Below are 17,035 nucleotides of genomic sequence, written 5' to 3'. Positions count from 1 at the left end.
CTTCCAGTAACTGCACTAACATTCTAACAGCTATTTTATTGAGGGTCAAGACCTTATAAGGTCCCTTAAAATTAACTATTTGTATCTAATTTCTCTTCCTCTTTCGGCTTCTTGCTTTTTGTAATTTAGAAACTCGATATTATTCCTTAGCCTTATAACTCGCATATAATTAAAGATAATTAATTGGGTTACAAAATTTGTGTTTTGATTTACAGAAGCTTATTGAAGCAATAACTGCAAAATCCTAAACCGCACACAATACAACATGGTGGCTTCGCCCTACTTCATCTGATACTATTGTCTTTCCTAATTCTAAGTTTACGTAAAATTATTTCCTTTAACGAAATTATTTCTCAATTATTCGTTCTTGATCTTTAATGTCAGAAAATATATCTAATCCTACAACAAAATTTGGGCAAAATTTTTACCAATGAAAACAAAATTTAAATTACACGGAAACCTAAACATTCTAAACATCAATGATATTGTCGTGAGCTTAAGCCAGTCGTTTCCAATTTTGGCTCTTTTTTTGTTTTTAAATGTTTACACCAGTAATTTTAAAGAAAATGTGAATTCTTGGCACATAAACAGACCAAAAGATATATTTCCTTCTTAGAAATGTATTGCAGCTTTAAAATTTCTATAGCTTTCAATGCCTTGGTGGCAGCGTCAAATGTTCCAAAGTATTAATATTAAGCTATTAATTATTTTAATTCGGATTTCTATAGTGCTTATTGCAGACTGCTATTATATTATAAATAATATTCTAATATTATTCTAGAAGGAATATTCTATATTCAAGAAGTAAGTTAAAGCACTGCACTAGTCCCAAGTTACTTGCAGCAATCTAAAGAAGGCTAAAATATTCAGAAGAGATTGAAAATTTTGCTGTATTTTGAACAAAACTAATTTTATTGCTAACGACATATTATTAAACATCACTTACAACAACCGTCAAGGGAAGGAAACGAAGCGCCTGATAAATGATGGCAGCAATCCATTGACTCTCATCGGATTAATTGTTCAATAAAACACAAAAATGATTACAGTCTTTCTCAATATAAACCTTTTAAACTTAAAAAAAATGCTATATTTCACCATTGAAAAAATACTTCTTCAATCTATTTTTAAACAAACTGATGCACTGGCGGATCCAGGGGGCCGGGGGAGCCCTGGCCCCCAGGATTTTTCTGGCGCCCTCTTTCCCTGTTTTTTTCTTTTTTCACTCTTTTTTTTAGAATAAATTCGTCAATTTGGTCAATTATTGGCACCTGTGTCACATTGCCCCTCCCCCCAATATTTTTCTAATTGGTGCCCTTGTCACATCCCCCCCAAGATTTTGCCCTACATCCGCCCCTGAACTGATGTGATTAGTCCCCCGAATACCAGTCAGAATACCATTCCGAGTTTCCAGAGTCAAATAACGGACAATGAAGCCTGCACGTGTGGTGTCTCGATACTCAACTACAAAATTATCAGAATTCCTAGTATCATATAAGTGAAAGGCACTATGAACATAAAGGAAATGGCTAAAGGCTGAAGCTCAAATGCTTGAACCAGAATACTGTGTCATTAACTCCTTCAACATAACTTCCCAACAATCGAACGGCTTTAATCTGTAAAATCTGTAAAATCTTAAAATTCAAACTCAAAACGACCAGAAATTACTATTAAAGAATAAATGAAACCCAAAACGAACAGAAATTAAATGAACAATCATAGCAAAAAACATACAACAAGTAAGAATATAATTGAATAAATAGATCTTAAAGCGAGTAATGCTTAGATTGAATATGAAAATCAAGCTTAAAACGAAAACAAATATTTTGCTGTTAAAGCATAAATGAAACTTAAAACGAACAGAAATTAAATAAACAATCAATGAAAACAAACATACATTAGATATGCAAACAAACAATGCAAACAAACAAACATACAAACATAATTTGTACTTTACTGAAAAAAATTCAAATGAGTTTACTGAAAAAAATGTGCATTGTCAATTTAATATACATATGCTGATATTTATTCCCTAAAATCTTCATTAATTTTTGATTTCTTAAAGTTACAAAAGTGAAAATATTTCAAAGAATTGTTTTCAGTAAAGCACCAATGACGCAGTAGGTTTAAGCTTCTACAGTGAGACGATTCCCAAACTCTTGTCTGTACTTATTTTAATTCGATTCAAACTTGATTTGTATATTCAATTTAAGTTTCACTCGTTTTAAGATTTATTTATTCATTTAGATTAATATATATTGTATGTTTGTTCGCATTGATTGTTTATTTAATTTCTGTTCGTTTTAAGTTTCATTTCTACTTTAATAGCAAAATATTTATTTTTGTTTTAAGCTTGATTTTCATATTCAATCGAAGCATTACTCGCTTTAAGATCTATTTATTCATTTATATTATTACTTGTTGTATGTTTTTTGCTTTGATTGTTTATTTAATTTCTGTTCGTTATGGGTTTCATTTATTCTTTAATAGTAATTTCTGGTCGTTTTGAGTTTGAATTTGAAAATGTATCTCCTCATCTTAAGTTTAAAATGGCGTTTATTTTTCTTTGAAAAACTTATTTTTCGGAAACTTTTTTTTAATTAATTTTTGTTCGTTTTTTATTGCAAAAAGTTTCAAGTTTTTATGGCATGGGGAAGGGGTGCTTACTGCCAATTATTCTTGACTTTAAAAAATGGATCTAGGACTTTCAGTTTAATTCAAATGAGGCTTTCTTCAAAGTCTGTAAGATTACTTCTTTGACAAAAACCTTATATATGAACAATAGACACCTGGCATAACTTCTGGACAGCGACTGAAAACAATGAATTGATTCAAAAAAAAGTTCCAATAAGGGGGTTTAGACCATTTCACTTGCTGACACAAAGGGATCACGACTGTTCGGAATTGACCTTAATAGGAATTTGCGTGCCAAAGCAATTTTGCATCTATCACAGAGTATGTATTTTAACCTTATAATTGGATAATTATAATAGATTTCCTATGTGTTCTTCCCATACAAAACCCCTTCCCATAAGTTATAAACGCCCCTTAATAAGTTATGCCCCAGAAAATAGCTTACAACGCCTACCCCTGGGCCCTGGTGGGCTGTGTCGACACCGGAGTTTTTTGTTATCAGAACTTTGAACTATTTTAACAAAATGTATATCTCAAAACTTTTATCTGATGCAGTTAGGGCGTGGAGGAGGGAGAGGGGTTAGTTGCCCTTCAATCTCTTTTGACTCTTAAAAAGTGAGCAAGAACTTTCAATTATTAATAAAATAAGCCATCTCTAAAGTTTATACGAGCGTCCCTTCCATAAGAAATAATATGAAGGATTCGGAGAATCCTTAAATCACAACCCTTGCCCTGAGGGCTTTGGGGGAGTTGTAATCCTCAAAGACCTAATTTCCAGAACTTAAAACTACGTTTAAAAAATGGCTGTCTTAAAATTTTGATTGGGTGTGTTTAGGGAAAAGGTGGTTGTGAGAGGGGGGTTAGTTGCTCTCAAATCACTTTCGACTATTACAAAGGGCACTATCCCTCGGAATTTCCAATCGAATGAGTCTTTTTTGAAGTTTCTACGACACCGCCTTCTATAGAAACCTTATATGCCCCCAGGGCATAACTTAGAACTCTTGCCTCGAGGGATTTGGGGGAGTGTCCTCCTCAAAAACAAATTTTCTATCTGGAAATCAGTTGTACTGAACAAAATGACTATCTCAAAAGTTTGATTGGATGTGTTTGGGGAAATGATGGGCGTGGGGGGGGGCTAGTTGCCCTCCAATCACTTTCGACTATTAAAAAGGGCATTATCCCTTTAATTTCCAACCGAATGAGCCAGTTTTGAAGTTTGTACGACAACTCATTCTATAAAACCTAATATAACTCCAGTGCATAACTTAAAACCCTTGCCCTGGTAGTTTTGGGGGCGTGTCCTCCTCAAAAATATATTTTCTAATCTGGAAATCAACTACGCTGAACAAAAATGGCTATCTCAAAATTTTGATTGGATGTGTTTGGGGGAATGATGGGCGTAGGGGGGGGCTATTAGCCCTCCAATCACTTTTGACTATAAAAAGGGCACTATCCCTTTGAATTTCCAATTGAATGAGCCTTTTTTGAAGTTTCTATGACAACGCCTTCTATAAAAACCTTATATGCCCCCAGGGAATAACTTAAAACCCTTGCCCTGAGGGTTGTGGGGGATTGCCCTCCTCAAAACATGTTTTTGCTCTGAAAATCAACTACGCTAAACAACATGGCTATCCCAAAATTTTGATTAGATGTGTTTGGGGGAGGGATGGGCGTGGGGGGGGGCTAGTTGCCCTCCATTCACTTTCGACTATTAAAAAGGGCACTAGCACTTTCAGTTTCCAATCGAATGAGCCTTTTTTGAAGTTTCTATAACAACGCCTTCTATAAAAATCTTATATGCCCCCCGGGGCATATCTTAAAACCCTTGCCCTGAAGATTTTGGGGGAGTGTCCTCCTCAAAAACATATTTTTATTTGAAAATCAACTATGCTGAACAAAAGGGCTATCTCAATATTTTGATTGGATGTGTTTGGGGAAATGATGGCCGTGGTGGGGGGCTAGTTCCACTCCAATCATATTTGACTATTAAAAAGGGCACTATCCCTTTGAATTTTAGATCGACTTAGCCTGTTTTTAAGTTACTACGACAATAATTTCCATAATAACCCTATTTGCCCCCAGGGCATAACTTAACACCCTTACCCTGAGGGTTGTGGGGGAGTGTCCTCCTCAGAAATATATTTTATTCCTGGAATTCTACTATTCTTAACAAAATGGCTATCTGAAAATTTTGATTGGATGTGTTTGGGGAAATTATGGGTGTGGGGGGGGGTTGAAGGGGCTAGTTACACTCCAATCACTTTCGACTATTAAGAAGGGCACTAGCCCTTTAATTTCCAATCGAATGAGCCTGTTTTGAAGTTTCTAAGACAACGCCTTCTATAAAAACCTTATATGCCCCCAGGGCAAAACTTAAAACCCTTGCACTGAGGGTTGTGGGGGAGAGTCCTCCACAAAAAAATATTTTCAATCTGGAAATCAACTACGCTGAAAAAAATGGCTATCTCAAAATTTTGATTGGATGTGTTTGAGGGAATGATGGGCGTCGGGGAGGGGGAGGCTAATAGCCCTCCAATCATTTTTGGCTATTAAAAAGGGCACTAGCCCTTTGAATTTCCAATCGAATGAGCCTTTTTTGAAGTTTCTACGACAACGCGTTCTATAAAAACCTTATATGCCCCCAGGGCATAACTTAACACCCTTGCCCTGAGGGTTGTGCGGGATTGACCTCCTCAAAAACATGTTTTCTATTTGAAAATCAACTACGCTGAACAAAATGGTTATCTCAAAATTTTGATTGGATGTGTTTGGGGGAATGATGGGCGTGGGGGAGGGGGGCTAGTTGCCCTCCAATCACTTTCGACTATTAAAAAGGGCACTAGCCCTTTGAATTTCCAATCGAATGAGCCTTTTTTGAAGTTTCTATGACAACGCCTTCTATAAAAACCTTATATGCCCCCAAGGGCATATCTTAAAACCCTTGCCCTGAAGGTTTTGGGGGAGTGTCCTCCTCAAAAACATATTTTCTATTTGGAAATCAACTATGCTGAACAAAATGGATATCTCAGAATTTTGATTGAATGTGTTTGGGGAAATGATGGCCGTGTAGGGGGGGCTAGTTCCACTCCAATCACTTTTGACTATTAAAAAGGGCATTAGCCCTTTAATTTCCAATCGAATGAGCCTGTTTTGAAGTTTCTACAACAACGCCTTCTATAAAAACCTTATATGCCCCCAGGGCAAAACTTAAAACCCTTGCCCTGAGGGTTGTGGGGGAGTGTCCTCCTCAAAAACATATTTTCTATCTGGAAATCAACTATGCTGAACAAAATGGCAATCTCAAAATTTTGATTGTATGTGTTTGGGGAAATTATGGGTGTGGGGGGGGGGTGAAGGGGCTAGTTACACTCCAATCACTTTCGATTATTAAAAAGGGCACTAGCCTTTTAATTTCCAATTGAATGAGCCCGTTTTGAAGTTTCTAAGACAACACCTTTTAAAAAATGCTTATATGCCCCCAGGGCATAACTCAAATCCCCTCCCCTGAGGGTTGTTAGGGAGTGTCCTCCTCAAAAAAATAATTTCAATCTGGAAATCAACTACGCTGAACAAAAATGGAGATCTCAAAATTTTGATTGGATGTGTTTGAGGGAATGATGGGCGTAGGGGGGGGCTATTAGCCCTCCAATCACTTTTGACTATTAAAAAGGGTACTATCCCTTTGAATTTCCAATCGAATGAGCCTTTTTTGAAGTTTCTATTGCAAAGCCTTCTATAAAAACCTTATATTCCCCCAGGGCATAACTTAAAACCCTTCCCCTGAGGGTTGTGGGGGATTGTCCTCCTAAAAAACATGTTTTCTATCTGAAAATCAACTACGCTGAACAAAATGGCTATCTCAAAATTTTGATTGGATGTATGTGGGGGAAGGATGGGCGTGGGGGAGGGGGCTAGTTGCCCTCATAACCCTTTTGAATCTTAAAAAAGGTACTATCCCTTTGAATTTCCAATCGAATGAGCCTTTTTTGAAGTTTCTATGACAACGCCTTCTATAAAAACCTTATATGCCCCCAAGGGCATATCTTAAAACCCTTGCCCTGAAGGTTTTGGGGGAGTGTCCTCCTCAAAAACATATTTTCTATTTGGAAATCAAATATGCTGAACATAAGGTCTATCTAAAAATTTTCATTGGATGTGTTTGGGGAAATGATGGGCATGTAGGGAGGGCTAGTTGCCCTCCAATCACTTTTGACTATTAAAAAAGGCATTAGCCCTTTAATTTCCAATCGAATGAGCCTGTTTTGAAGTTTCTACAACAATGCCTTCTATAAAAACCTTATATGCCCTCAGGGAATAACTTAATACCCTTGCCCTGAGGGTTGTGGGGGAGTGCCCTCCTCAAAAATATATTTTCTATTTGGAAATCAACTATGCTGAACAAAATGGCTATCTGAAAATTCTGATTGGATGTGTTTGGGGAAATTATGGGTGTGGGGGGGGGGGGTGAAGGGGCTAGTTACCCTCCAATCACTTTCGACTATTAAAAAGGGCACTAGCCCTTTAATTTCCAATCGAATGAGCCTGTTTTGTAGTTTCTAAGACAACGCCTTGTTATAAAAACCTTATATGCCCCCAGGGCATAACTTAAAAACCTTGCCCTGAGGGTTGTGGGGGAGTGTCCTCCTCAAAAACATCTTTTCTATCTGAAAATCAACTACGCTGAACAAAATGGCTATCTCAAAATTTAGATTGGATGTGTTTGGGAGAATGATGGGCGTGGGGGGGCTGGTTCCCCTCCAATCACTTTCGACTATTAAAAAGGGCACTATCCCTTTGAATTTCCAATCGAATGAGCCTTTTTTGAAGTTTCTTCGACAACGCCTTCTATAAAAACCTTATATACCCCCAGACCATATCTTAAAACCCTTACCCTGAAGGTTCTGGGGGAGTGTCCTCCTCAAAAACATATTTTCTATCTGGAAATCAACTACACTGAAAAAAATGTCTATCTGAAAAGTTTTATTTGGTGTGTTTGGGGAAATGATGGGCGTGGGGGGGCTTGCTTCCCTCCAATCACTTTCGGCTATTAAAAAGAGCACTAGGCCTTTAATTTCCAATCGAAGGAGCCTGTTTTGAAGTGTCTACGACGAAACCTTCTATAAGAACCTTATATGCCCCCAGGGCATAACTTAAAACCCTTGCCCTGAGGGTTGTGGGGGAGTGTCCTCCTCAAAAATATATTTTTAATCTGGAAATCAACTACGCTGAACAGAAATGGCTCTCTCAAAATTCTGACTGGATGTGTTTGGGGGAATGATGGGTGTAGGGGGGGCTAGTTGACCTCCAATCACTTTTGACAATGAAAAAGGGCACTATCCCTTTGAATTTCCAATCGAATGAGCCTTTTTTGAAGTTTCTATGACAACACCTTCTATAAAAACCTTATATGCCCCTAGGGCATAACTTAAAACCCTTGCCCTGAGGGTTGTTGGGGATTGTCCTCCTCAAAAACATTTTTTCTATCTGAAAATCAACTACGCTGACCCACATGGATGTCTCAATAGGTGTATGGAAGATGTGGTAAGAACTGATGGGCGTGGGGGGGGCTAGGGGACCTACGACCGCTGTTGACAATAAGAAAGGACACTAGCCCCTTGAAATCCTTGTTAATTGAGACTGCCTTGAAGCTTTCATATCAACGCCTTCTATAAAAACCTTATTTGCCCCCAAGTCATATCTTAAAACTCTTGCCCTGCTGGTTGTGGGGGAGTATCCTCCTCAAAAATATATTTTCTATCTGGAAATCAACTACGCTGAACAAAATGGTTATCTCAAAATTTTGGTTGGATGTGTTCGGAGGAATGATGGGCTTGGGGGGGGGCCTAGTTGCCCTCCAATCATTTTCGACTATTAAAAAGGGCCCTAGCCCTTTAATTTCCAATTGAATGAGCCTCTTTTGAAGTTTCTACGACAAAACCTTCTATAAAAACCTTATATGCCCACAAGGCATAACTTAAAACCCTTGCCCTGAGGGTTGTGGGGGAGTGTCCTCCTCAAAAATATATTTTCTATCTGAAAATCAACTATGCTGAACAAAATGGCTATCTGAAAATTTTGATTGGATGTGTTTGGGGAAATGATGGGCGTGGGGGGGAGGGAGGCTAGTTACCCTCCAATCACTTTTGACTATCAAAAAGGGCACTAGCCCTTTGATTTCCAATCGAATGAGCCTGTTTTGAAGTTTCTAAGACAACTCCTTCAATAAAAACCTTATATGCCCCCAGGGCATAACTTAAAACGCTTGCCCTGAGGGTTGTGGGGGAGTGCCCTCCTCAAAAATATATTTTCTATCTGGAAATCAATTATGCTGAACAAAATGGTTATCTGAAAATTTTGATTGGATGTTTTTGGGGAAATGATGGGTGTGGGGGGGGGGGGAGGGGAGCTAATTACACTCCAATCACTTTCGACTATTAAAAAGGGCACTAGCTCTTGAATTTCCAATCGAATGAGCCTGTTTTGAAGTTTCTACGACAACGCCTTCTATAAAAATCTTATATGCCCCCAGGGCATAACTTAAAACCCTTGCCCCGAGGGTTGTGGGGGAGTATCCTCCTCAAAAATATATTTTCTATCTGGAAATCAACTACGTTGAACAAAATGGCTATCTCATAATTTTGATTGGATGTGTTTGGGGGAATGGTGGGCGTGGGGGGGGGCTAGTTGCCCTCCAATCATTTTTACTATTAAAAAGGGCACTAGAACTCTCGATTTCCAATCGAATGATCCGCCTTTGAAGTTTCTACGACAACCCCTTCCATATGAAGTGCCTCTGAGAAAAAAAAAATAATAATAATAAACAATAAAACATTGGAGCCGTATGGCCTTTACTATAGGCAACACTACAGCTTTGCCTATGATATTACAATCCAGGAAGTAACCTAGATAACGTACCTCATTCACCTGTGGTAAAGCCATATCATTAAAAAAATACCTTTTTATTAACATTTGCCGGACTTCAAACTTTAAATTCGTTTTCTTTTCATTAGCTGACAAGAGACTTAAACAGGGTATTGATGACATCAATACCCTGTTAACTTTCACCAGCCAATCCTCCGATGTGTTACTTGAAGCGGTGATGGTAGTTTCATCCGCTAAAGATGTAAGGAAACACTCAGGCAAGTAAAATCGCATTGTATCAAAAAAAAAAAAAAAAAAACAGACATAAGAGGGGGTTAAAACTGAACCCTGAGGAACGCTGAAATTAATTTCGAAAGGAGATTATATAAAACCAGTAAATACAATCTGAATAGATCTACCGCGTAAAAAATCTATCAAACCAATCTAAACAAGCACCTCTCACACCAAGATGCTTAATCGCTTGATTAAAATCTTAAAATCAACTGTATCAAAAGTCTTTCAGAAATCAATAGAAACAGTAAGAGTAATTTCATAAACGTTGAAAACACATATTTACAGTATCATAAATAGGATGTACGGCATGTGACGTACATCTGTAATAATATTCATTACAGATAAAATATATTGCCTAAAAGCAGGGCCGTATCCAAGATTTTTTGGGGGGAGGGGGAGGGGCTTACAAAATCATATTTTCGGGGGGATTTTTTTTCTTAAAAATAACTTTAAAAAAACATCAAAAGTTTGTTTGTATTCATTTATATTACCATGTTTATGAGTCGGACAAACATTTCAGGGAGGGGGGGGGGTTCAAACCTTCTAACCCGTGGGGGCGGGGGGTTAGAGGGTTTGAACCCCCCTTGCGACTGACCAAAACTATTTCCAAGTACAACTAATATAGATTGAAATCCCTGTGCAATACAATCTATAATTAGATTAAATTGTAATTCAAAAATAGCTTAACTTCATTCATTGCAGTTGAGAGGTCTCCGAAGTAGCATTTTACGTAATTTATATAATGCCATTTTTTCAAGAGGCCGCAAATCATGAATGTGACGAAAATATACGTGCAAATTTCCTTTTTTTGACTTGTCGGCTCTTAAATTTGAGCGTTATTTTTTTTTTTACTGACGTTAATGTATCTAGTTCACACTTTTCTTTTAAGAATATGAAAGTTGGGTTTCTTGAAATAACACATTTCCTGTTAGGTTTACTTTCTTCAAATTCATTAAATACCAAAAGGGGTACTTGTGCATTATCCCGACCCCGCTCAAGAAGTGAAGTTAGGTCAATCATAATGAAATATGCCAAAATATGTTAGAAATATAATACTTTAGTAACAAAATTATGGAAACTACAACAAATAATTATGGAAAGCAGGCCGCCCAGAAAGCATTATATTAAATACCTAACCTAACAAACTCTATATATTAAAAGATTTAATTAAAATATACCTGCATCGTAGTTTATTTCACAAGAAAGTAAGTTAAACATAACCGAATACGAGAGAAGAACCGGTTTTACTCAGATCAAACAAAGCAAACTTATTAAGTGTGTTCGGGATAATACACAGGTACCCCGAAAGGAAATTAGAGTTTGAAAATTTCCTTTGCAATAACCTCTCTAGTGAATGCAGTAAGTAGGGGCGTGGCTTATGAAAGCTGTTGTTTCTCAGTGTACAATGGCATTCAAAAGGCATTGCGGCAGTCTATCCAGAACAAGAAGGAAAATATTTGCATCACATAAAAAAGGCGTGGCTTATTTAGTTATTTCACTCCAATCGACAGTAACAATAACAGGCAGTCAAAGAACAACATCACCGTTGTACCACCCAATTACCTAGCAATAAAGAAAAAACTTAAAAATAATAAATTCAACTCGACAGCCACAACAGGCATTGCGGTAGTTGACAACAATGTTAAATCCCAAATATGTACTACAAGTGGAACATCCAGATCATTGGAATAATGACCTAATTTAATTGATGTTCTGTTATTCATGTATCTTTAAATCCAAACGTGATCCCTAGCCTGAAACTTCATGTTCAATAACTTTATGAATCTTTTCCGTTATTAAATAAAAAAAAAGTTTTTTTTTCAACTGATAGTAACGAACAACATTAAAACTTGAAATGAACACAAATTATTCCGTGCATGAGGGGGCTACCTCCTCCTCAATACCCCTTTGTTCGCGCTAGAGTTTTAAGCACCTTTAAAAAATTCTTTTTTCTAATTAAACGGGGCCTTGTATTTCAGGAATCGTTCTTTAAGAATTGGGACAAAAAGTTTAACTTTTGCATAAAGAGTGGGGTATTGAGGAAGAGACAGCCCTTTCATATACGGAATAATTTCCTTTTAATGTTGCTCCCTCTCCCTTTACCCCGGTTTAATGCCAGCGGACAATTCCATCCTTGCTGCAAATTCCTTCCAGAAAATTTCTTGCTCAAGATCCTGGCTGGAAAATTCTCCTTAGTTTAAAAAAAACTATCTCATCATACTCTCATCAAACTCAAACACACTCTCATTCGAAAAAACATTTGTTTTCTTATTTAATTTCTTTAATTTCCGATCGTTTCTCAATTCTAACCGAAAATCCTCCATGTGCAAAATTTTCCTGAGACCCCCCCCCCTCTCCAATGGGAAGTTTCTCCCACGGATTATTTCTCTATGGAGAATTTTTTCAGGTGATCATTCCCCCTGGAGAATTTCTCCCACAGAAAATCCCCTTCAACAGAAAAATATCCCGGAGAATTCCAATCCCACTTAAAATTTCCCCAGAACAATTTCCCCAGAAAATATCCACATGTAAAATTCGGTTGCCAAAGACAAAGTTAGACAAAGAAAATGAGCTTCATATAGGAATTCTGGCAAATTTACCCCGGTGTAAAATTTTCTTTTGAAAGATCATCCCCAGAAACTTGCCTCCCAACGGAAAATTCTCTCCGTAAGAAATTCCCTCGCAGAAAATCCCTCCCCCCAGAATTTTTTTATACTTGCTAATTACAAATACTATTTAAAAACAATTGGCAAATTGTATAACTTGCAGCCCTTTCCCTGTTGCTCTGGGGGTCATATCATCCCCAAAGGCAAAGCCATTGGACTTTTCAACAATGCTAAACAAAATGGCTATCTCAAAAATTTGATAGGCCGACTTTGGGGGGAAAAAAGGCGTGGAGGGGGGCTAGTTGCCCTCCAATCTTTTTGGTTACTTATAAAGGGGACTAGAACTTTTGATTTCCTTTTAAATAAGCCCTCTTCCAATCTTCTAGAACTATTTATTCGATACGATCACCCCTGGGAAGGCAAAAAAAAAAAAAAAAATGAACACGCATCCTTGATTTTTCGTCTGGCAGAAAATATGAATTTTCCACATTTTCGCAGACGGTAGCTTAAAGCCTCTATATTAGGGTTCTCTGATACCTTGAAGCTACTGGTGCAATTTTCAATAAGATTCCATAACTTGGGGGATGTTTTCCCCTTTTTTAAAAGTAAGACAAAATTTATCGATCTTAGACTTATTGTTTATTATATATTTGGAATCAGCATAAAAAGCCAATTGTATATATTGTTATCAAAATTCTGTTTTTTAGAGTTTAGGTTACTATTGGGCCGAGTCATTCCTTATTTAAAGTTCGTTGCCACGGACTGTTTGATACCCTTTGATAGTGTTTGATGCATAGCACTGCATCTGATTCTGGAGTCTACACAAGGTGATTGGTTTTACAATGGATCAAACAATAAAAAAACGACAAATGAATATATTATTAGGGCTATACAGTGTTCATCAGGGTTGAGGGGTGTATAGTCGGAGTAATGACTATTATGCTGAAAAGGAGCATAGAATAAGATACCTAATAACATCATTTTTTTTGTCATCTTTGCTTTGTATACTACCTAGGGCTCTATATAGAGCCATCAGGGGGGGGGGGGGTGAAGATGAACTATCACAAATGCGACTTTAGCCATAAAAAAGAGCATAAAATGAGCAAGCTAAAAATTACTCTTGTTTTGTTCTAGTGGTGAGTGAACGGTTGAAAGATATAGTTTGAAAAGTGCTTTACGTGGAATGGAGAAGATACAAAGTTTTAAAGCTAGATAATAAAAGATACTCAATCACAGATCTTAAATCACACAAAAGTAAGTGAGCAGAAAAACTGTCTAAAACTGAGCAGTTGAAGAGATTTTTCACCATTTGAAATTTTGTTAAGTTCCCCATTGTTTTGCAGGAATAGTTATTTTACTAAAATATTCTATTCCCGGCCCTTTACATATCATGAATTGTTTGGTGTACGACGTGTCTAAAATTAAGATAGCTTGTTTGTTTCATTTTCTGCTATTTAGCATTATTTGCGAGTGCTGTTTGGAATAATTTTGCATTTTGTATTGCTTAGATGTTGTCTTTTTCTTTTTGTATTTCAGTACGTTTCTTTTCTTTTACTTCGCTTCTGTTTTGTATATTTGTAAGCGGTTAAAAGTATACTTTTCTTATAACGACAAGCCCTTAAGTAGTATGTCACCTATACCGCATACTTTGAAACACGCATGAATTAAAACAATTTTCATTCGCTTTTTGGCTTTTGTGCTCTCCTAATTTGAGGATAATATTTCGAAAGCCCAGATTCTCAGTCTGGGATGTATCATGGCTGCAGGAGTAGCTGAAGGCTAGCAAGGAGAGAACCACGGCCTTTTGTAGCCAATATTAGAAAAAAGGTTTTTAAAAAGACCACCAAGTGAAAAATATTGAAATAAGCATTATTTTAATGTATTATACTGAACACAACTAAAATTATTTTAAAATAAGTAACATTAATTCAAATTCAACTGATGTATTTAAATCACTTCACAAAAAGACACTACGAAATACTGGTGGCTATTTCTGGATGCCCTACTCGCCTCTCGAGCTGCATGAGGATCTAAGGTATAAGGTAAGGTTAGAATACAGAAAGATGCGTAGCCTCGCGAACATTATCTGGGATCATATTTCAAACATTTGGTGTAGAATTTCTACTAATCGAGCATATGATGCTCAAGTTATATATCAAATCTTCTGCAGAATACTACTACAACTACTAACAACTCTTTGCAGCACCAAGCCGCCTGAGGCCAACACAGCTACGCACGCTGCTCCTCCATCACGTTCTATTCAAATCCACCCTCCTTACACTCTGCCAGGAAGTTCTCATTTCCTTCAAATCTTTCTTTATGACATCCTCCCACCCCAACCACGGACGACCTGCTTTCCGTTTGTTTCTGTCTCTAAATGGTTGGCCGAAAAGAACAATTTTTGGTAATCCGACATCCTTCATGCGTAGAACAAGCTTTGACCATTCCAACCTTTCTCTCCTTATCGCTCAAGAGAACAGGATCGAACCACACTTTTTGTGCAGCCGCCTGTTTGAAATACGTTCATTCAGTCGGGTACCCAGAACAATCCGTAGACAATTTCTGTGGAAAACGTCTAGCAAATCTTCCTCCATTTTTTGGAGCGCCCATGCTTTAGAGCCATATTTGACCACTGTCATCACTGTCCCTTCCAGTAGTCTAATCTTATATCCTCTTAGTTTCGTAGTTTCAAAAGAGTCTCAAGCCCATCAGACATGAAAACTAATTGAAATAACATACACATTAATTAAATTTTCTAAAATCTTTATTGGCGGTTCACTGTCTTCCACCTTAAGCAACAAGGAAAATCCTATATTTTGCATCGGTAGGATATTTATTTTGTTTTCTTATCCTACGGTCTTCTCTGGGGAAAAAATAGAGCCAGGGTTCGTTGAATGTCAGCAAATTAAAAGCTCTATATTTCTTCTAAGATTGTAAACGACCACCTTTGAAAGTTATAGTTTGTTTCTCGGTTTATCCACGTTGTATAATTTTTTTTCTTGTGTTGCAGGAGATGAGGAGCTTCGTAGATGGCGTAAACCTCTCTTCAAATAATGACTCAATCACACCCGCTATTGAACTGAAGCCTATAATTTCACCAGTTGGAAATCCTCAGCATATATCACCTAAGCACCTAAACCCAGAATCAGTTGCTGCTGCAAGGCGGACAGAAATGGCAAGCTTCGACAGCTCTGACACATGGGCCAGCTGCACAGCTTTTCCTTCAATGCCTGATTTAAATACATCTTTGACTATATTAGACGTGAATCGTGTTGCAGAGAGTAGTTTATGTGTAGACCCAATAAGCAAAAGAAGTGTGCCACAAAGTGCTAGTGGATTTATTGTCAAAAGTGAGTCCTTTACAAATGCAGGCTGTGAAGCATTGGATGCTCTTGAAAGACAGAGGACAGAATCTATAGACCGTGTTCATTTTGCCCCTAGGCATTGGCCTTGTGAGGAGCCCTGCTGTCCTTCAAGTCAAGTACCTAATAAAGTAAGTGCAATATTTCTTTATGCTTACCAAAGGTTTTAGAAATTTTTATTGAAATGTTTTTATTTTGAATGTTTTTTGAAATTTTTATCCCTTCTTTGCTATGTTTTTTTTTCTAATTACAAAACATTTGATAAATTGAGCTTATATTTTAACCTATCTTTTCACTTCCCTGGAAATCCATTAATAGGCCAGGTAATGCCTAAGGCTATATTTATATTTTCTTTTTCTCAATTCGCACTATTTTCCAGAAAGAACCGATGGTATTAGCCGAGAAATGGGGCTATTGAGAAGGAAACATGGTAATAAAGTAATTATTTCTTTATAATATTTAAAAAACAGTATTTAACACATTTTGAAGCCACTTATTTGATACTTTACTGCCTCTCCCTCCTTTGGAAATATATAGCCCAAATTATATATTTCTTGTGTGTATTTCTGTTTCTTGATTTTGTCATCATTGATTCAATTAATGGGTACACAGTGAAAACAAGAGTGATCATGGGTGCCCATAAGGGGGGGGGGCACAGGGGGTTCCAGCCCCTCTGGCTGAATGAAGATGCCTTATATTTGTATAAATTTAAAAATCTTTTTCCACAAAATAGGTTTTTCAAAGAAAGGTAAAGAGCTCCATTTAGCCAAAAATGGGCAGAAATAAAGTCAAGTAATTTTCCAAGCGTAAAACTGCCATAAATCACTATCAACAAATAAATGAAACTCAAAACGAACAGAAATTAGAATAAATAGCCGAGTCAAACTCGAAACGAGCAAAAATTAACATTACTAGGGTTGACACCCCCCATGCCTTCTTAAGACAAGAACATAATTTAGGCTTTACTGAAAAAACAAACCAAATAAGAAATGATCTCGATTTGTCAGTTTAATATACCCATACTTATATTTATTCCTTAAAGTCTTAAATTTTTGGCATTTATTTAAGTACAAAAAGTAAAAACATTGAAACGTATTTTGTTTTTAGTAAAGTGCAAATTATGTTCAGGTCTTGGAAAGGCATGGGGGTTATCAGCCTTACTAATGTTAATTTTTGCTGGTTGGCTTGACTCGGCTATTTCTTTTAATTTCTGTTTGTTTTGAGTTTCATTTATTTATTGATAGTGATTTATGGTAGTTTTACGCTTGGACGATTACT

At 37.0% G+C, this 17,035-nt stretch overlaps 1 protein-coding gene across 1 annotated transcript in view; it reads left to right on the top strand.

Moving 5' to 3' along the window:
- Nucleotides 1–17,035, top strand: part of Shab (potassium voltage-gated channel shaker cognate b) — a 251,737-nt gene that overhangs the window by 73,760 nt on the left and 160,942 nt on the right. The window contains exon 4 of the mRNA XM_089096523.1: nucleotides 15,406–15,888. Coding sequence (XP_088952649.1) covers nucleotides 15,406–15,888 — 483 coding nt within the window. The remainder of the gene's footprint in view (nucleotides 1–15,405; nucleotides 15,889–17,035) is intronic.

Source organism: Artemia sp. Qi Xiang Cuo, chromosome 11 (assembly GCF_049724085.1).
Source record: "Artemia sp. Qi Xiang Cuo chromosome 11, ASM4972408v1, whole genome shotgun sequence".
NCBI classification, from domain to species: Eukaryota; Metazoa; Arthropoda; class Branchiopoda; order Anostraca; family Artemiidae; genus Artemia; species Artemia sp. Qi Xiang Cuo.
The sequence above is the reverse complement of the archived record's forward strand: the minus strand, read 5'-3'. Positions and strand labels throughout refer to the sequence as shown.